Genomic DNA, 22,267 nt, shown 5'->3' with positions numbered 1-22,267 from the left:
TGGTGAAAAATATAGCTACTGTATGCTGTGGAGCTCAGGATGAGAGCATCCAGAAGAGAGTCCTTTACAATCCAAGGGAGTTTTTTGGATAAAGGAAAGAGAGAGAGAGACAGAGAGAGAGAGAGAGAGAGAGAGAGAGAGAGAGAGAGAGAGAGAGAGAGAGAGAGAGGTCCTCTCGTTTCCCTCTGTCACATGTATGCAAAAAGACGAGTGTTTGATTCCTGACTGTGGTGCTTCTTCCTGACCTGTGTTTCTGTAACCTCTTCAGTAATATGTTTAGTATTAATGTACATAAGCAGAGTGTGAAGCCCTTTCCTGCAGTGGAAAACAGAAGGGTCCTGGATGGGGGGGGGGGGGGGGGGGGGGCAGGGTGGGGGCGGGGTTAGGGCGGGTTCCCGTTGCCGCCCTCGTGGGGGCAGATGAGCAGGGTGGAGTCCAGGTCAAGGCGGAAGGCGGGGTATAGCGGCTGGGAGAACGGGCAGCGGAAGGTGTGCAGCAGCACCACCGTGTCCGACACGCCGTAGAAGGACAGCGCCCCCTTCTGGCGCTCCAGGAACACGCCGATCCTGGGGCAGGGCGGCGCCGCCACCGTGGTCTTGCGGTTGTCGTGCCAGGCGGCGTAGCCGGCGTGCGTGCACCGCAGCCGCCACGAGTTCTCGTTGCGCCCCAGCAGGCAGGGCTTGCCGCCGCCCTTGCGTCCGATGCCGCGGTACGTGACGCCGATGTCCACCCAGCCCCCGCCCCGCCACTCCACCTCCCAGTAGCTGGCCCCGCCGAACTGGCCCTCCCTGCACAGGACCTGGGCCACCGAGTCGAAGCGCTGCGGGTGAGGGGGGTAGGACTGGGGCTCCTCGCCGCAGTGGGCGCCCTGGGGTCCCTCCAGCAGGACCAGGGTGGGGTGGGCCGTGTCCGGGTCCAGGGACAGACGACAGGAAACTGGTGGGAGGGAGAGATGGAGAGAACAGAAGGAGGGTGGGAGAGAGAAGAGAGATTTAAAGGGGCAATAAGATTTTTACAGCCCCATAACACAAAATGACCGTAATATATCTGCAGGGGGTTGATCAATACCAAGGACTCAGCCGTTACTCCTCCAGGTGCTGAGATTTCTGTCTTCAAAACTCACTTTCTGGCCCGCACTCTGTTTTGGAACAAAAACTCTCATCCATTGGCATTTCAAGACACTCCCTCCCCCCCACCGCCGCCACCTACACGCTTTTTCCAATTGCTCACGATGGAGGACGGTGCTACGAGCGAGCGACAGGTGCTGCAAGACATTCAGCTACGATGGCTAAAAAAACACATTCTCAAGCCAAAGAAGCAAATGACAAGGCAGGTTTAGTATGACAGTATTAGCTCGCTTACTCATCTCTGTTGTGAAAACATGACTTTAATGTTTGTGTCAATTACAGGCCACCGTAACCTGTGCCAGAGATCTGTTGCTGCAATTCCTACTGGTCGCTGTTAGAGGTTCATAGAAAATAGATTATTTACCTTACTTTGCTTCATACACAGTCTCTCTGAGCAACACGTAAGTAGCAATATTATTCAAAATTATTTGTGTTTTCCATACAAGACCCAAGAAATGATTTTCCGTGCCCATTGATGCTGTAGACATTAAGACCCCCGACTCTGGACCCACATGTGCCCCTGCTGGCCTCCGATCAAATCCTACCAGATCTCTCTCTACTGTGTCTCCCTCCGTCTCTCCGGGGGCTTTCACACCGGCCTTTTAGACCGAATCCGGGTACGATTCGAGTCAAAAGGTGGTAATGTGAAAGCTTTTTGCGAACTCAGTTGCAGCACCCGAGTTCACCTATATGAGGTGGTCTGAGTATGGCTCCGAGAGAACTGTGGTACGGTTCGCATCAGTGAGAACACGGTCCATACTCATTCTGGAAATAAAAACGAGTGCATGCGCTTCTGCTACAAATAGGCCTATATCTACTGCCTGTCTTCTCAAAAACCTTGTGCAAGCAGCTCGCTTTCTGCGTATCTGCAGCATGAAGCATCTGAGGCACACAGCCGCAAGTGTCACTCACTGTTGTGCACATTTTGGTAGTGACACCAAATAAACATAAATCACTGCAAAGAATGCATTGTTCTCCGTTTATGGCATTTTCACCGATAAAGTGCATCGGACAGACTCATGACGAATGTTTTACGCAAACGTACCACGGTTCGGCAGAATTATAACACAGTGTGAAACCAGACCAGTGATGCCGGGGGGGCTTGGGAACAATCAAACTCGGGTTCAGACTCAAGCAAATGTACCAAGTGTGAACACAACCTCCTTTAATTAAAAATGACCAAACTTGGAGCGTCCTGGTGGCTCAGTGGTCTAAGGCACACGTCATGTAACTGTGACGTCCTGCTGGGTTTGAATGTGGTCTGGGACCTTTGTCACATGTCACCCCCTCTCTCTTTCCAAACTTTCCTTTCTCCCTTCACTGTGGACTGTCTAATAAAGGCAAAAACGCCAAGAAAATCTTTAAAAAAATACCAAACTTTTCCCTAGTTTCCAGAGTTTCATGGGAACCCTGAACTTATCCACTATCATCCTTCGATCAAAACGTCCGGACAGACTGACCGCCGGACATCTGGCCAGCGTCCCGGCTGACATTTTGGCATGGAGGGGACATATGACACACGGCCTTAATCCTCCGCTGACCTGATCAATTATTGACACATAACAAGGTGCCAGTGCGCTGTGGCCATGTCAGACGGCTTGTATCTGCCGGGGCACGACACCCATCTTGGACCTGGGTGTCATAAATACAGTATGATCGCCATGCATCATTGATGAGGATCCAGTCGGGGCTCTCAGGTTGCCCAGCAGGACTCTCATTAACTGGTCAGCTAGAGGCATGGAGAGGAGAAAAGAATGGAAAAGGTGGAGAGAGGGGTGGAAAGATAGAAGGGTGGGGGAGGGGTTCAAAGAGAGAGAGAGTCAAAGGGGGAGAGCGAGGTAGAGAATGACATGGGAGAGCGTCATATTGAATGGGGGCATCAGAGAGAGAAAGAAAGAAAGAGAAGGAATCTAGAGAGAGAGAGAGAGAGAGATATGTCGCTCTCAGGTTGCTCCATCAACAATCAGTAGCTGGTCAACTGGAGGTATGGAAAGAAGAGAGATAAAGGGATAGTGAGGGAGGCAGAGAGAGAGGGAGAGAGAGCCAAAGGGGTGGAGAACGAGAGAAGGGAGAACCAGCCACAGGCAGGCAAAGATGGAGACAGACATACAAGGAGAAAGATGAAGAGAAAAAGCGAGTAGAGTGTGAGAGAGAAAGTGTGTGTGTGTGTGTGTGTGTGGAGGTGGGGAGGTTGTACTTACACCTGAGGAAAGCCGCTCTCATCCTCTGGTCAGCCGGCTGCAGAGACAAGGAGGAGAGAGGGAACGATGCCGGTACTGCTATGGAGAGAGAGAGAGAGAGAGAGAGAAAGAGAGAGAGAGAGAGAGGCTGTCAGTGGTCATTGATAACATACACAGCAACAGAGCATGTTGAAATGAATGGGAGTGAGAGAGGCAGAAACAGCATAAGAGAGAAACAGAAGGGGGAGGAGAACGAGAGAGGGAAAAGGAGAAAGAGAAAGAGGGAGAAAGGAGTTAGAGAAAGTGACAGAGAAAGAGATTCAAAGATATGGCAGAACAGGGAAAAGCTAGCAAAGCAGAAAAACAGGTAAATAAAGCATTTTAAAAGGGCACAGCAGCAAAGCACCACAGGGCCTATGTAGGAAATAATGGGGAAAAAAACAACCCAAAATAATAAATGAAAATGACTTGGCCTTCTAAATGCTACTGTATACACATGATTAACTGCTGTGCTGTTTTTCACTAGGAACTGATCATTTCATCACTGATGAATGTGACTGATTTTGTGAGTAGCTAGTACAAGCTAGCATTTGTAGCGGCTAGCAGTTGCACATTAGCATTAATGTTAATGTTGGTTTCTTTGTTAAATGAGCTTGTTGGCTAGTTAGCTAGCTAACAAAACCAAAACAGTTTGTTGATCAAGCTACAACACGTAGGGCTTTGGAGTAGAGACTAGGACCAAAGGGGCAAAGGCTAAAGGCAAGATGTTTTATAATGTTGCAGTAAGTTAACCTACATTTGCAAACAAACTTACCCTAATAGACTATTCACTTTTACTTATAATATTACTGAATTGACCTAGATCCACACCACAACAATCGTTTTCAGTCGTCTCTGTCTTTCTAGTCCGGTTGTTATAGCCATTATTTGTGAACAGCCAATTCTCCAATTGACAACACAGCTACTGTCAATTGATGGCAGTAGCTGTGGTTGCAAAAGCTCTATGGAAATGAATTCAGTTCAAATTAACTGCATTGAATTTGATTGCTTTGCATTACGATGAACTGAACTGAACTGATTAGAACAGAAGAGAAGAGAGGAGTGGAGCTGAGCTGGAGTTGATCCAGAGTGTGTTGTGTCAGACATCGCCCTGTCCTCTTCAGCCTGAATAATTAACGTGCCACTGTCCTGCTCAGTGTTAAATGCCGTGTCAAAACCTGCAGCCTGATAAAATGGGTCACCTCGGACCTGATGTTGTCAAGGAGGGTGTGAGTGTGCGTGTGTGTGTGTATGCGTGTCTGTTGGTCTGTGTGTGTGTGTGTGTGTGTGTGTGTATCATGTTTCATATGCTTACCTTTTACACACTCTCCGCCAGACACGTAGTTCTCATTAACTGGAAAAGAAACACAGACATACGTGTCAAAGGGTACTTGAACCTGTGTGTATGTGTGTGTGTGTGTGTGTGAGCGTGTGTGTGTCCAGACTCTACAGTGGCCAGGCATTTTGCATTTTGTATCCTTAAACGTCTTTTAGCCATGCTTTGGAACATGTAAACTATAAATTAGCAGAAAAACATAAGAAAAAGGAGTGTCTTAGTTAGTGTTTATGTGTCCGTTTGTGCCTAGATTACACATTATCTTCAGCATGTGTCTGCCTTCCTGCCCTGCCTGTCTATCTGCTTATCTGGCCTGTCTGTCTGTCTTATGCATCCCCTCCTGTACCTGCGCGGCTGATCTTGTCCACCTCCTCCCTGCAGACCTCGTCCATGCGGCCCCGGAGGTGGCACAGCGCTCTCCTGGCGGCGCTGAAGGCCTCTGTGGGCAGGCTGAGGGCTCTGGAGCGCCGACCGGTGGTGAGAGGGGCGCACAGCAGGGGAGCCGCCTGAGGAGAGGAGGAGGAAGAGGGTGAAGGGAGGAGTGGAAAATATGTCTCGACATAGCAGCTTTGCCCATTGTCCCTCGTTTCTTCCTCCCTCCTTCCTCCCTTCTGCAATTGAATTCTAAAATAGCACTTCGGCAGGTGCTGTATTTTCCACTGGTCACTGCTGACTCATTCTCACCTCTCCTCCCTTCTCCTCCCACCTCTCCTCCCAGTGGGCGTTGTCCTCGGTCCGTAGGAGCTTATGGATCTCTCGGGGTCGTTCTCAATATGTGCTTTCTTGTGCCCCCCGTGATGCAGATGACGCAACGGCTGCATATCAAACCCATGAATTGCCAAGTCCACGCTTGTCTCGGAGAGAACGAACTTCTCGAGACCGCGAGCGCAGAGAAGCATCTTCACGGTTTGAGAGGGGCTGTGTGTGCTTGATGTTGCGCGATCAATTAAGACAGACAGCTGTCCATTTTCCCATTTGTTTCAACCGGCTCTATGGACCGTTACGCTGTTTGGACGTGATGCATCGTTCTCGCAATGAATCTTGGGGCTTCCAATCGTTCTCTTTGGCCAAGCCACCGTCCGATGCATCCTCCGTTGGCAAGTAAACTTTTGGAATAATTATCCGTTCTTTTGTTTTAGAATCATACTTCGGCCAAATGGATTTTGCATCAAATGAGTCATGGAGGACACAAGCATGCACAGCAACGCATATTGAGCTGGTTGAAACAGATGGTAAAATGAAGACTTGTGTATCTTAATTGCCTGCGCAACACCAAGCACACAGCCCATCTCAAACTGTACAGATGCGTTCTCTGTGCTTTCTTAAGAAGTTTGTTCTTGGGATGAATGTTCTCTGCAAGGACACAAGTATTGACTTGGCATTGTGGGATTTGATAATCATCTCTTTCTCTGTCTCCCTCCCTCCATCTCTCCTCCTCCATCTTCCCTCCTTCCAAATCCTCCACCCTCCTCACCTGCAGGAAGCGGCTCTTGTCCTTCCTCTGTGGGTGTTGACTGATCTCTTTCTCCATTCCTCCCTCACCCCCATTTCTCCTCCTCCCTCCCTCCTCCATCTCCTCCCTCTTTCCTCCCACATTCCTCCTCCTCCCTCCCTCCTCCTCACCTGTAGGAAGTGGGCATTGTCTTCTGTTTGTAGGAGCTGACTGATCTCCTGGTCTCTCCTCCTCAGCTCCTCCAGGTCTTTCTCCAGCATCTCCATGTCTCTCTCGGCCCGCCCCACCACCGCCCTCTCCTTCGCCTCCAGCCTGCCTCGAACCTACGGCACACACACATGCCATTTGGTGGATGCTCTTATCCAAAGTGCCTTAATGAGTGAATACATTTTAGTACGGACGGCTCCAGAGAGAATCAAACCCCCCTAACCCTGGCAGTGTTGGTGCCATGCTCTTACCCATCGAGTTAAATTTTATATACATTACTGAACTGGCTTGGACTCACAGGGCAATCGTTTGACTACAAAACACTAGGACTATGCTGTGTGAGATAGTTTGCAAAATCTGATGGTAATTTTATGTCCTTTTTGGATCTCTAAACAACCACTTCGCCTCAATTGTTTGGGAAAAGGCCAAGATGGAGCTGCAGTAGCTAACTCACGGTGTGTTTGATAGTCATGCAAACTTCAATGGAGTTTGGAAGACAGAATTTTCTGTTTTGGGTGAACTGTTCCTTTAAAGAGCTGCTAACCCGCATGAAAGAATTTCATTACTATGGGTTTCAATGCAGAGTATGGTGCTGCATGGTCTAAATGTCATTTTAGAGACTTTTCCACCCTGCCAAGATTATAATTCTTGGGGAAACACTGAATCCTTGTAATTCTTTGGATTTCTTTGGCATGAAAATTGTCAAATTTAAAGATAGTAGGCTAAATACCGGCAAAAATATCGGCTGGCAGCAGCTACAATCAAAAAATATTGGCATCGGCCCTCAAAACCCATTGTGGTCTAACAGAGCAAAATAACATTTGTCTAGCTGTGTGTCTGACTGAGGCCACAAAGCAACTATCATCAACTCACACTCACATGCCGAACATTTCAGTGATTTTATGTGGATTTAGACATTCATTCAGAATAGCCAGTCAGGCCTGCTGCCCCTTTATCGCTGTGTTTATCATGCATTACCTATAGGTTCATACAGGCTTGATGGGACATCACAACAAGAAGACTGCCAACACTGTCAGACATAATCTGAAACACTATAATGAATCCAATTTCCTCCATAAACATCCACATTAGAGACTAAACTGGAGCCAAAACAAGGACATTCTGCTACTACTATCACTGCCACTGCTACATCTACTGCTGCTTATAAAACTACTGCTACTATTATTACTGATACTACTACTACCACTACTTCTAAGACTACTACTACTACTGATAGCACTACTACTAAAATGACTACTACTGTTAGTGTTTCCACTGCAATCACTCCTCCCAGCTGCTGGCGGTCACCTCTGCCTTGGTCTTCTCCAGGCGCAGCGCCATGTCAGCAAAAAGAGCCTCGCTGTCTTCCAGCACAGCAGACGCCGACACCTGAGACACAGACAGACAGTAGAGTCGAGTAGAATAGAGCAGGATGCAGCAGAGTGAAGCAGAGTAGAGCAGAGCAGAGCAGAGTAAATACTTAACATCCCCGGCAATTTGTTGACATGTTTTGACAACAGGTAAGAGAACAACATCATTAATTATGTGAAAATCAACACTCGTCACATGAACCTCCATCATATCAACACCGAAGGATGACAGTGACTGGCCGATATCCAATATTTAGTAAAAGGCCAATATCGGTCTGATATATCAGCAAACTGATATCCTGGACTAACACCAAGCTAGACCAGTCACAGGCTGGATGGACAGAGATGAATGGATGAGCAGAGGAGGGAGGACAGTCACTCCTGGAAGACTAGAGCTACCGTAACTGGAACTAAAGCTAGCTTGGCAATGGAAACTGATACAGCAGCTCCTCTGAGGCATGCCGTGTGTATGTGTGTATGTGTGTATGTGTGTATGTGTGTATGTGTGTATGTGTGTGTGTGTGTGTGTGTGCATTTGTCATTGGAGGTGGGGCAGTCTTTGCTTTGAGTAGTTTCTGTGTGTGTGTGCATATGTGGGTGGTGTGTACATGTATTATTGGAGGGCCTTTGGTCTTAACTTTCCATGCGTGGATCCTTGTGTGTGTGTGTATGTGTGTATGTGTGTGTGTGTGTGTGTGTGTGTGCATAAGTGTGTGTGTGTTTTTTCTCACCTTGAGGGACTCTAGGCTTTGTTGAAACTCCTCCAAATCTCTCTCTCCGGTCCGGATTCTCCCCTGAACCAACCGCTGAGACTCCTGGAGCTGGACCTGACAGACAGACAGACCAGCAGACAGACAGGCAGACAGGCAGACAGACAGACGGACAGACAGAGGGACAGACAGACAGACAGACAGACAGACAGACAGACAGAGGGACAGGCAGACAGACAGACAGACAGACAGACAGACAGACCAGCAGACAGACAGGCAGACAGACAGACAGACAGACAGACGGACAGACAGAGGGACAGACAGACAGACAGACAGACAGACAGAGGGACAGGCAGACAGACAGACAGACAGACAGACAGACAGACAGACAGACAGAGGGACAGACAGGCAGACAGAGGGACAGACAGGCAGACAGACAGACAGACAGACAGAGGGACAGGCAGACAGACAGACAGACAGACAGACAGACAGAGGGACAGACAGACAGACAGACAGACAGACAGACAGACAGAGGGACAGACAGACAGACAGACAGGTAGACAGAGGGACAGACAGACAGGTAGACAGAGGGACAGACAGAGGGACAGACAGAGGGACAGACAGACAGACAGACAGAGGGACAGGCAGACAGACAGACAGACAGACAGGCAGACAGAGGGACAGACAGAGGGACAGACAGACAGACAGACAGACAGACAGACAGAGGGACAGGCAGACAGACAGACAGACAGACAGACAGACAGAGGGACAGACAGACAGACAGACAGGCAGACAGAGGGACAGACAGGCAGGCAGACAGACAGACAGACAGACAGACAGACAGACAGAGGGACAGACAGAGGGACAGACAGACAGACAGACAGAGGGACAGGCAGACAGACAGACAGACAGACAGACAGACAGAGGGACAGACAGACAGACAGACAGACAGACAGACAGAGGGACAGGCAGACAGACAGACAGACAGACAGACAGACAGAGGGACAGACAGACAGACAGACAGGCAGACAGAGGGACAGACAGGCAGGCAGACAGACAGACAGACAGACAGACAGGCAGACAGAGGGACAGACAGAGGGACAGACAGACAGACAGACAGACAGACAGAGGGACAGGCAGACAGACAGACAGACAGACAGGCAGACAGAGGGACAGACAGACAGACAGACAGGCAGACAGAGGGACAGACAGGCAGGCAGACAGACAGACAGACAGACAGACAGACAGACAGAGGGACAGACAGAGGGACAGACAGACAGACAGAGGGACAGACAGACAGACAGACAGACAGACAGCGATAAGTCTTAAAGTCTTTGGAGAGGAAACCCAACAACAGTCTACAGTACAGTAGACTGTAAACAGTAAATATGGCTAAAACAAAAATTAGTATTTTTCCAAGAGAAAGCCCGATCACAGGGAAACAAGAAGCAGCTCATCCTCACAGTAAACACCATTTCCCACACTGCCACCTACACCTATCACACTGACATGAATAGAGTTCATCAGGGAGGGTTTTTCACTTCTGCCAAGGAGGTAATGTTTCCACCCGTTAGTTAGTTTGGTTGTCTACCTGTCAGCAGGATATGTCACAAACCGATGAATGGATTCCCATGAAATTTGGTGAACAGATCGGCCTTGGGCAAAGGAACCAATGATGAGATTTTGGCGGTGATCTGGATATGGTATCATCTAATTATTATCGTTTTAGCCATACTGAAACCAACAGAGATAGAGACTTGATTCTAAATCCTAAGGAGATGTTTTCAGCCTCAGGACGTCAATTAAACTTTAAATTTAAGTGATGGGAATGATGTGTTTGGGTGTAACAGCAAATTGGAGGATTGCTCAGCGTTGGCGGAGGTTTGTGCTCTCCGAGTGCTGTCTAGTTTAGATGATTTTTTTTTGTCTATTTCTGCTGTATTTGGACAGTTGACAGTAGGGCGAGACAGGAGAGATGTGAGACAGAGAGGAGGATGGCATGTCAAGGCTACCAGAGGAGCGAATGGAAAAAAGATAAGAGAGGTGGAGGAATCTCTCTGCTCCCCCACTCACTCACTCTACTCTCTGCTTTAAACTGATTGTCCATACGGTATAGGTTGTGGTGACTTTGTTATGCACTTCAACTGTGTTTTTATTGTGGTTTTATTATGGGTTTTTATTACAACCCTCTCTAGAAAAACATTTCCCCTACAGGTTTTTAATTCAATTTGTGCAATAAAAAAAGAGTTGAAAGTTACACCAAAAAAAGCATAAATTGATGCTATTCTACGAAGCTAAATCTAGAATTGTTTTTATTGTTGTTTTTATTTGTGATCAGCCGATGGAGTTTATAGTTCAGCTACCCTTATTTTACCTTTACATCATCCACTGTTTTGAATAAATTGTTTTTTGGTTAAGTTTTTTTTTATCTTAAACAAAATACTGGGAACCTTTCTTTTCTCCCGGTGTGTTTTATTAACTATACTATACCATTGGTTCCCAAACTTGGGTCCAGGGTCCCCCAGGGGTCCTTATGGAGGTTCCAGGGAGTCCCCAGCAAGTTCAATTTCACTGTTTGACTGACAATTGATCAGAGTGACTATTCTGATTCATGGTATCAAAGACATGCAGGTCAGGTGGATTGAAGACCCTAAATTTCCCATAGGCACGAGTGTTGTATAGGATGGTATATGATGTATATGATGTATATGATGTATAGTATGTATATGATGTAGTTAATGATGTACTGTATATGAAGTATGTATATGACATAGTATAGGATGTATATGATGTGTGTATATATACTGTATGTAATATGTAATGTGATATGATGTAGTATGTATATGACATGTATATGATGCTATGTAAAGCCCTTTGAGACATGCTTGTGATAAAGGGCTAGACTAGACTAGACTAGACTAGGTTTCACTCTCCCCACAGAGGAGACAGACTCATCTGGAGTCTAGGGGTCCTTGAAATGGAAAAAGATGCCCAGATCAATACCTCTTAGTCGTCTAAGAGGTATTGATCTGGACATCCTTGACATGAAAGAGTTTGGGGGCCCTTGAAATGAAAAACTTTGTGAGCCGCTCGTCCAATGCGTATGGATTTGAGGTTTGGGGGTCCTTGGCATGAAAAGTTTTGGGAAGCGCTGGTCTGAAGCATATTGATTGGGGGTCTGGGAGTCCTAGACATAAGAAAAGTTTGGGAACCCATGGTCTTAACTGTATCAATTTGGAGTCTGGGGGTCCTTGACAGGGAAAGAGTTTTGGAGTCGCTGGTCTGAAGCTATTGATTGGAAGTCTGGGGGTGCTACACATGAAAAAGTTTGCGAAAAGCTGGTCTAAAGTGTATCAATCTGGAGTCTGGGGGTCCTTGACATAAACGAAATTGGGAACTCCCAGTCTGAAGTGTAGCTAAGTGATCCTGGGGCCTTAATGGAAAAGTTGGGGAACCCTTGGTCTAAGCATCAGTCAGGGGTCTGGGGGTCCTGGTCTAAAGCTACCAATCTGGACTTTGGGGGTCCTACAAAAGTTTGGGGAACCCCTAGTACATGTATATACCTGTCTCCTGGCTCTCTGGGCGTCTACATTGTGCAGCTCCTCCTGGTCGGACTCGCACAGCAGACAGTCTCCGCTCCACTCCCCGGCGGCCTCCCCCTCGGAGCCGCTGCCCGCCGGCTCCAGCCCGAGGCGGTGCTGCGCGCACAGCCGCTCCGCCAGGCTCTCCACCGCGGCCACCAGCTTGTGCCGCCGCAGCGTCCCGACCTCCCGGTGCGGCAGGACGTGCAGCTCGCAGAAAGACGCCAGACACACCAGACACGACTTGACCGCCTTCAGCTTGCTCTCCGCCGCGCAGAAGTCGCAGGGCACGTCCCCGACTCCCCCCAGGTAGAGCTCCGGGGGCGCAGCGGACGCCGTGGCCATTTCGCTCAGCTTGAGCTTGTCGACGACCTCGGCGAGCACCGTGTTCCGCCGCAGCACCGGCCTCGGGCTGAACGTCTCCCGGCACTGAGGGCAGCTGAACTGGCCCGAGTCCGCCTGGTCCCAGTAGTTGTTGATGCACGCCATGCAGTAGGTGTGTCCGCAGGGGATGGACACCGGGTCCTTCAGGATGTCCAGGCAGATGGGACACCTGAACTGGCTCTCCGTTACCGAGATGTTCGCCTGGGCCATCTCCGCGGCGGGATCCCCCTCGGAGGCTCTGGTGGTTTGTGTTTTTTTTTTTCCGCCGTTATAAACGCCTCCGTTACGACTGAAGAGCCTTTCTCGTCTCCCGGTGTGTTGTCGCGACGGGGAGGAGATACAGGAATAGCTCTTCCGGTATGTCATCCATCCCACAGGCTCAAAGGGAGTTTCAGCCCTCAGTGTTGTCTGACAGGCGAGCAGCGGCTCCATGGGTAGCCTAATATATAACCCCTCCCCCGAAATATGGAAAGATGAAGCTGTAGCCTACCTAAAGCAAACTGACATTTTGATTTTCTTTCAGTCAGTTTGCTTACCTATCCTGTCACCCAGAACAAGCTAATTAAGCAGTTTCCAAATACTTTTTTTATGTCTTCCAGATGAGTTGTATGGTAAAGTTCCTGCCAAACAACTCTTTGTGTAGCAGCTTACCAAAAGCAATAAAGCAATATGTCACCTAACATTATCTTTCTCTTGCAGGCTGGTTGCTGATGCTACCAGCCTAGCAAATAGCAACAAGTAATAAATCTCATGTCTGTCTTCTAGACAGATTAATCAAGATCTACGTAAACACACCTGTTACTTTCCAGACAAAGAAAAACTCCTGCCAGGCAACACACAAACAACGCTACCCAATAATAGGCCTGCGCCTGTCTCCCTGACAAGTTATAAGAAGAAAAATCTTACCAGACAATTACCAGCTGAGCAAAATTAAGTAATATACAGTTCCGACTGTCTGTCTGTCTCCCTGACAGGTTAATCAAGCTGTCTCCTCACACCTGTTTTCTCTTTCTTACCAAGAAAATTTACAATTTACAGCCTAGCAAAACCAATTAATAGGCTGTAACATTTGTCTGTCTTCAAGAAGTGCCCTAACACAGCTGTTTGGCCAGATGAGTTACTTGAATCAAGTCAACCTAGACAACTCATATATAAGTAGCCTTCAAAATCACATATGTCTCTTAACATCATGCCTGTCCTCACACAGATTGTCTCCAAGCATAATGTCCCGGGGCTGATTCCACACACTGTTTTATGCTGTTTCCAGTCTTTGAAGAGTTCTCTGATGAAAGGCAAATGAAATCATACTTACTGCAGAAACTAAAAATTAAAGGTGCAAACCACCCAAATATAGAATTCAAATATGTAATTTCCATGCTTTTGGAAAGTTTGATCAATATTTGTGAAGATCAGCTTCTCTCTCCCAAAGCCAGAAACCAGAGGAGTAACACTCGTAACTTGTGATGTCATCAGGTTTAAAGTCTGGAGCTGCTCCGTACACAATGGATAGGAGGCTGATTTGTTTTGAGTTTTTATAGCCTACCAGAGTGTTATTTTATAGTAGCGTTTTCAGTTCTGAAACAGAAAATGTAGCCTACCTGTATACACTGAACATTGGGTACCACACTTTATACCTGATGACATCACAAGTTTGAGTCTTAGCACTCTTGTTTTTGGATTCGGGATTAAATTGGGTGGTGTTCCCTTTTAAATTTCATTTTCATAGTGTGTCAGATTTGGTTGAAGGCTAGATACACTCCAAATTGAGTTTGGGCATAAATACAGTGATTGTAATATTAATATAACACATTTTCTTTACTTACCAAGCAAGTCAATGTCAGATTTAACAATTTCTTCAGATTTGCAGATGCAAATCCATTTTTTGTAGTCGAATCATTTATTTTCATGTCCAAATTATTATAATAGGAAAATACATTCATAAAAGCTAATGTGTGTTTTGGGGAAGGATAGCAAGTTGCCCACAGCACCGCTCCTCGTCTGCAAGACAGCGATGAGGGATCAAACAGCCTTGGGTCCCACAGAGACCAGTTACTACCGGGAATGAGGTAAACACAACCCTGACGTCACCATCCCGGTCCTACCGTAAGTGTTACACTGTGTGCGCAACAGGTGTTCGGCAACCAGTCACCAACCCTCTCAGTCCCATCCAGTCCCACAGAAAACAAACCGACCACTATGATACAGAAATAATGCGGATTTGGGGATCTTGTAGTAGATGGAAGGAGAATGACAAATTTGTTACATTAAGAATACATTTAAATTATCTCAACATGAGTGTGTGAGAGTACTCAAATAAAATGACAGTGACAAAGCTGAACAACCAGGCAAGGTGGAACAGCCTGTGGTTATTTCCATAGGCCTATAGGCTATGTAAGTCTAGAGAGTCAGAAAGAGTACAAAGAGAAAGATATAATTTTGTAGAAATGTTTTGAATGGCCACTTGAAAACACCATCAGATACATGCAGGACAGAATTTGGCTAATTTGTATTGATAAATGATTTTTAACAAAGATCTCCCAAAGTCCGGACACACTGAGCCACAAACGAGCCGTCCAAATTCAGCAGTTCTGTGACAGGAACACTGAAATAATTATTCTGAGCTAATATAAAAATGTAAATATTTAAAATGTTTGTATTTTTTAATTACTAATCTTTATTGTAATCATTTTATCAACTACTGCTTTTATAGCACAATTAGTAGCCTAATCATACTGTATTGATATATGTATTGCAATGTATTGTAAATGGACTTGGAGATAGAGTTTATTGTTTGGCAGGCATGCTGATAAAGCATCTTTGAATTTGAGTCTTTGACAGAGAGAGACTAACCTGACCAACACAGAAAGATACACAGATAGAGATATATCAGAGACAGAGACAGAGACAGGCAGAGAGGAGAGAAAAAGATAGAGAGAAAGTCAGACAGAAAAACAGAGAGAGAGAGAGAGAGAGAGAGAGAGAGAGAGAGAGAGAGAGAGAGAGAGAGAGCAACTACTACTGTTGGCATCCAGTCCTAGTGCTTACAGAACCACTGTTTGGTACAATTAGGCACATATGAACTTTAATGCTACTGAAGACTTGATTCTTCCTAAGATCGATTTTTTACTGAGGTGCTAAAAACTTAAATATATAGATGGAGCATTGACTGAAGACTTAAGTGCCTCAGCTTGTTTTACCCATGCCTCCTTTCCTCCAACATCCAAGCCAGGTTTCTACAGAGGTGTTCACACCAGATAGTAAGAGAAAGTTATAGTGGAGGAAAAACCACCTAAACAGTCTGCCCACATTTTTATTTGCAGAATCAAGTTTACCCATCTTTTTAAGCTGATATAAATCTTTGTGGCAGAAGTTCACGGTATACATCACAATAATATCAAACATATTTAAGTTACATGAGGATATGGATTTTGAAGAGAACATAATTAATTTTCTTCATGATGATCATTAACTCTCATTAACTCTTTTTATTTCCCACTGCATCGTTGCTTACATCAGATCCTGTGAACTGGTAAAAGTCACTTTTGGACCAGAAGCTTTGACTCCAGCATGAAGCCTCCAGTAAACAACACAACCTGCACAGAAACTGACTAGATCTCATTCAAAACTGATCACATCTCTCTAATGTGCTCATATTCAAACACAGTGCAGCACTGCCACCTAGCAGCAAAACACTGTAAATCCTCCAAGAGCTCAGGAGGAGGAAGACAGCGTTTAGGTGTGGAGTTGAACTGAGTTCACATGATTCAAATCAAAGACATTTTTCATCACTCCAGGATTAAAGTCATAGCTTACTTCTCCAAGCCTTGAACTCCTCACACTTCATCTGAAGCTGGATCACATTTAATTAGTTAAAACCAACATTTCAAATGGGGGACTCTGTTAATGCTCTGTTATTATTTCATTGCAGATGCATGCTTTGCCATGCATTGGATTTATTCTTTTGCCTTAAATATGAATGTGTAAACTAAAACAAATGGTTTGTCCCATTTTTGTCAAGCCCTATGAAGTTTTGACTGTGGCACTTCATCAGTGAATCAAAGTTGCAATGCAAATTTGTGATACTATTATCAATAACCTGATGAGTTTCAGCTCAGTGTTTTAGAGCCATGGGATCATTGTGTAGAGCTTTGCACACACTTTGCAGCAGGATAAAGGCATTATGGGAAAAGTGTGATCCACTCAGGAGGCCTGACTGCTGGAAAGGATGAATGAATGAATGAATGAATGAATGAATGAAGATGCTGACAAATTCTGATTTAAGTGTTCAAATACAAGTCTCATGCCTTGGGATCTGATTTTGTACCTCATATCCATGAGGTCCAGATTGGAATTGAAAATGCGACTCCATGCAGATTTTTGCTGTTCTCACTGATTAGAAAACATCAGATCTGTCACGAGAGGGGAAAAAATCAGAATTTGGACACATACAGCTGCAGTGTGAACATAGCTGTGGTTATAGGACAATGACTCAATGACACTGCATAGGTATGTGTGTGTGTGTGTGTGTGTGTGGTCTCCTTTACCTATATGCTCTGTGTGTCACAAACACACACACACAAACACCTTTCATGGTTTACATGAATTTTGTTGCTCTGCTAAGTAAGAACACTTCATTTTCACTTTATGATAAGTCATAATTTATCTGCACTTTATACTATTATCTATTATACATCTTTTTATTTCAAAAGAAAAGTGTACAATAACCAGCACCCCCCCCCCTCCCCCCACACACACACACACACAAAAATGTAAAAAACAGTGACAGAGTTGGTGTACATACATAAAGACATTTTTAATGTTCTTAACTGGTGAGTGTGTGTTACATGTTGTCCTCTGTTGTGTCTGATGTGTCCCGTTGTTCTGTGCTGGCCTCTTAAACTGAATTTCCCCGGGACAGTAAACGGGACGGGATCCTAAACCGCTACTGACTGACTGAGTGGAGTCAGTCCAGCAGGAGACTGAAGGTTAAGAGGGGGATTTTCAGGTACTTAAGCTTTGCTCTGACCAAAGCCATATCACACACACACACACACACACACACGCGCGCGCGCGCGCACACACACACACACACACACACACACACACACACACACACAGCGGTCACTTTACCTGCCTGTGGAGTTAAGTGGTTCTCTCCATGGGGTTTAGTTTGCCAGTGGGACTCAGGCTTAGTGCTTTGCATGGGGAAAGTTATACCATGTCTTATATGTCTTAAATACACCTACTATTACAAAATGATTGATAGCAAGTTTAAAAAACATTGTGGTACTTTTAACAGTCATAACACTTTTACTTTTTCTGGTCTGTAAAGCACTTTGTAAATCATTTTTTAGAAAAGTGCTATATAAATAAAGTTATTATTATTATTGTATGATAAACAGCAGTTAGTGATTGTTTTACATCATGGATACGTAGTGTTTTGGATGTTTTTTTTAGGTTTTAAGTGTTGTTTGACTTACTGGACAACACATTAAAAGCCACTGTAGCCCCTGGTCTCATGACTTCCTCACTTGTGTATCAGTGATGTTTCTCTAATCCCAGCACTTGAGTGCCGTCCAAGTCTGTGTCTGACTGGGAGCTGAGAGCAGGCCGACAGACAAAGACCTGAAAGGGGGTCTGGTCCCTCGACTCCCCTGGCCCTTTGTTCAAAGTGGGGTTGCGATGTACTCGCTGTTTTAAAAAGGGTCTTTTCAGCTGGGCCGTAAGGCGATCCTGGGCCTTTCCTGGCCAGGGTGTGCCCCGGGCGTCTCTGGTTTACCTGGGGGACCGCAAGGGGCGGGGCGGGGTGGGGAGGGCCGAGCCGGGCCGGGTCGGGCCGGGCCAGGGAGCGGTGGAGGGAGGGAGGAGGAGAAAGAAGAAGAAGGAAGGCAGCTGGTCAGTGGGAGAGAGAGAGAGAGAGAGAGAGGAGGGGAGGGATGGAGGGATGGATGTAAGGCGAGAACGCTGAGAAAGGACAAATAAACAAAGGTGGCGATGAGGGTCTGAGGTGAATTAATTGTATCAAGCTCTTTCTCTCTCTGGTGTCAGTCTCCAGAGACAGCAGCAGAGGGAACAGGAGACAGGAGGTACAGTACGGGACGACTGTAGACCAGAACTCAGAGCTCAGTGCTCAGAGAGTCAGCCAGCTAGGCAATGTGTAGTTCATGCTTCCTGTCCCAGAAAAGTTGTTCGGTCCAGTACATGAAAGGAAAAATGTACTTTTACGCTGTTATAAAACAGCTGTTGGTGATGTATTTGGCATTTCTGGGCCCATTTTGTTGTTTGCTGGTGTATTTTCCTTATGCACATGAATGACTGGCCAAACATAAATGTTGTGACGTCACATCCATATATTTCCAATGCAGCTACAGTGGAGTTTGATAGCAGAAAAGTTTTCAGCGATCTAAAACATCAGCGGTAAATGTCAGGTTTTGGTGTCAGTCCCTCAGAATCAAAGAGCGAGGGCTTCTTTCTAGAGCCGCCATTTTGCGTTACGTTCAACAATCATACAGGGAGAAATCCATCGTAGAAGAGAAGAGAGACCAATTTCTCCATCGGCAGTGGAGAAATTGGTATTCAAACACGAAGTAAATTACAACACTTCATCACAAAATAATTCCTGGAAGAGCATCTCAGGGTGGATTCTTCCTTTTAAAGGAATTTTGCAGACGAGATGAAACTTTAATGATCCCTGCAGGGAAATGAGGTAATCCATTATGGCATTATTACAGCGCTCCAATCATCGTTATTACACACAGTATAATTAGAAATGTGTCTCTTTGCATTTCCCTCTGAGACACACACACACATGCACACACATCCCACCACAGCAGTTGCAGCACAGGGGAATTAAATAGGGGTTTGGTGTCTTGCTTAAGAGCACTTGGGCAGGATATGGAGCTGTTAACCTGTGGAGGGGATCGAACCTGTGACCTGCTGGGTGTGGGATGGTTGGGATGGGACTTTTACATATTCTAGAGACCCCCTAGGATCCAGGTTAGGGTTAGGGTTAGAACTTGTCAGTTGCCCAAACCCTTAATGTGCCATATGTGGAAGAGAAAGAGAGAGATAGAGAGTGTGAGTGAGAGAGAGAGAGATAGAGAGAGTGAGAGAGAGAGAGAGAGAGAGAGAGAGAGAGAGAGAGAGGGAGGTAACATGGGCATGGCTGGCTGGTCTAATCACATGCCATGTGGAGGTATTCATTATCCTGAGCTGAGCGGCTGACAGTGTTTCCACAGGTCCGTTCACTCATGAACACTTGATAGTTTCATGCAGCGAATGTCTGTTGCATCTTAAGAGGCTTTTATTTGCCCATTTGAGGCAGAAGGACAGCTATCCAGCTACAGAGAGACAACTACAAACTGCAACTACAGAGAGACAGCTAACAACATTATTAAAAGGAAAAATTCACCATCGGATACTCCTCCATTGTTAGATATCATCAGTCTGTGATGTTCAGTCCATTCCAGGAGTCACAAAATAACTCCTGGAATGGACTGCTGTCTCGTCTACTTCTACTTCAGTTAGTGATTTCCTATGTTTCCCAGAATGCCTTTGGGCAATCCCCAAAGAAGGGGTGAGAACTTGTTGCTTTCAAAGGTGGGTGTATTGGCATATAAATATAGCTAGTCAACTAGTTCATGAACATTCGAGCCTGTCTATAATTGCGGTCGCGCCCATTACTCAAAACCCAACCTGTCTTGCTGCTGCATTGCATTCTGGTCTATTGAAGGCACTGTGGGTGGAAAAATTGGTCTCTCTCCTCTTCTCCGATGGATTTCTCCCTGTATGATTGTTGAATGTCTCTCGGTGCAAAATGGCGGCTCTAGAAAGAAGCCCTCGCTCTTTGATTCTGAGGGACTGACACCAAAACCTGACGTTTACCGCTGATGTTTTAGATCCTGAAACATTTTCTCATATCAAACTCCATTGTAGCTGCTGGAAGTGATGTCACATCATCTTTGTTTGGACAGTTATCCACAGGAATAAGAAACATTCAGGACCATATAGGCCCAGAAAAGCAAGGTACATCGCCAATAGCTGTTTTTTAACAGTTTTAAAGTGTTTTAAGGTGGATTTTTCCTTTAAAGTGATACTTTATTCATCCCCATGAGGAGATTCTCCAGTTCTCCAGTTGAAGGACGGTCTCCCTGCTCACTATGCTAACCTGCTCTCTACACACAGACAACTACAGACAGACTGATATATGAATCTAATCTTTTTTTGCCTTTTCCTCAGTCAGATTGATCGCCCATCATGTCGACTCCTGGAGGAAAGCTGCTCTGATTTAACAGGCCAGGGTTTTGTTTACCATCTGCACATGTACGCACATCAATTCGCTTTCCTGGGAATGAGGCAAAATTTGCACAAATGTAATGTTATGACTGTCAATGAAGCATTTTCATACATTTTTGTTGTTTTATTTTCACTTCCCAAATTATTCTCGTGACCCTGCACTTCACATTAGTGTCAGAGCGGTGTGTCAAAACCCTGGAGCGCCACTTCGCCTTTACTGCACCGTACACAAGACCCGGCCTGTTCCAGACACACTCATCATATTAATATTTCAAGAGTTTCCTTTCAAAATGAGATGCCCACTGTTCAGAAACAATTGACGCCTTCCCTTTTGAAATGTTTACTGGCATGAAGCACATTGCCAGTAAAGGCTACCATTAAAGTTATGAGTCATCTTAGGACTTTTGCTTTCAAAATAGTTTTTGAGGATATGATCATCTGTGCTTTTGAAATGCAAACTGATGAATTTCAGGAGGCATTGTTTTGCAAAACAGAATAAGAGGAAACTTTAATGATGCCCATAGGGAAAATGGATAGGCCTGTACCTGCCTTTTGGAATGAAACCCTTTAGTTTTAAAGTTTCCCAGCAGTTTTGCATCTTTAGTAAATAAAAGTCAAGCTCTGTGTGAAGGTTGAGTAGTGAAACAGTCACTCTGAAGTGCTGCAGAGGAAGGAAAAGGCGGAGTGTGTTGCTGTGGTTTGCTGTTTCTGGTTTCTGAGTGAACAGATGACACCAGGCTCAGTGGGCTGTGATGAGTTGTCTGCTGTATGGTTTGTGATTGTGGATTATACTGTAGGTATTTTGTGCCAGCCCTTTAGCCTATATATATATATATATATAGGTGGCATCTTGCATTGGCCTAGAGAGCTTTGAATATAAGCTTTGGAAAGGAATTTTATTTTCATTTAGCCTTTTCCTTCTTAATATACTCTTTACTTTAACTTTGGTAAATTGTATTTCTCAAAAATCACATGCTTGTCAATGAAGTTTAATCTTGGAAAATTTTAACCGAAAGACCATTACCAAGAAATGGTTCAAAATCAAAGCTGCCATGTTTGATGATTTTATTAATAGAGGTAATTCATACGATCTTTGTTATGGAAAGACTGACCTTTGCTATTACAGCTTATAATAGGAAAACTTAATAATTATTTGGCCAAAATAGGCCAGAGATTAAGACAGGATTTTATGTAGAATAGAAAGACAGTGTTGTAAATTATATTGACAGATTATATTGACATATTTCCAATCTGTCAATATAATTTACAAATCTTGTTAATTATATAAATTATAGTGACAGATTGTAAATATGGAAACACTCCCATGTTCTATTGTAAGGAGACTAGTAGTTATGAAACTGTCTGTGGAAAACAGGGTAAATAATATCTTGTTGAGTGTTTTTTGTTTTTTTTTGTCATATATTGTGTAATACATGTATTTCCCTGCTGTTCTCTAATAAAAACAAAATAATGACAGGAAGTCTGTTTCTTTCTCGCTATCAGGGTTTTATTTTGAAAGTTGTGACAGGAAGTCCCATTGTATAATTCTGTCTAGCTTGACATGATGACATGTAGCGGTGGCAGT

The 22,267-nt window shown here is 45.2% G+C and overlaps 1 protein-coding gene across 1 annotated transcript; it reads right to left on the bottom strand.

Moving 5' to 3' along the window:
- Positions 1-382: 382 nt before the first annotated feature.
- On the bottom strand, positions 383-12,699 carry LOC139925068 (E3 ubiquitin/ISG15 ligase TRIM25-like). Its single transcript, XM_071916299.2, has 8 exons — positions 11,986-12,699; positions 8,444-8,539; positions 7,651-7,731; positions 6,306-6,458; positions 5,029-5,188; positions 4,662-4,700; positions 3,329-3,406; positions 383-936 (listed from the first exon to the last, which is right to left on the bottom strand). Exons 1-8 carry the CDS (start codon positions 12,595-12,597, stop codon positions 383-385), a joined length of 1,773 nt encoding a protein of 590 aa, XP_071772400.1. The 5' UTR covers positions 12,598-12,699.
- Positions 12,700-22,267: the final 9,568 nt, after the last annotated feature.

This window comes from Centroberyx gerrardi, chromosome 3, assembly GCF_048128805.1.
Source record: "Centroberyx gerrardi isolate f3 chromosome 3, fCenGer3.hap1.cur.20231027, whole genome shotgun sequence".
Taxonomy (NCBI): Eukaryota; Metazoa; Chordata; class Actinopteri; order Beryciformes; family Berycidae; genus Centroberyx; species Centroberyx gerrardi.
Note: the sequence above shows the minus strand (reverse complement) of the source record. Positions and strands in the feature narration are given on the sequence as shown.

What these genes read in the sequence shown, in the direction of transcription:
- LOC139925068 (XM_071916299.2), bottom strand. Translation starts at nt 12,597, where the DNA reads ATGGCCCAGGCGAACATCTCGGTAACGGAGAGCCAGTTCAGGTGTCCC. An exon ending in CCCAGAGAGCCAGGAGACAG is followed by an intron (nt 8,540 to 11,985) that starts GTATATACATGT and finishes TCTGTCTGTCAG; the next exon opens with GTCCAGCTCCAGGAGTCTCA. An exon ending in ACAATGCCCACTTCCTACAG is followed by an intron (nt 5,189 to 6,305) that starts GTGAGGAGGAGG and finishes TCCTCTCCTCAG; the next exon opens with GCGGCTCCCCTGCTGTGCGC.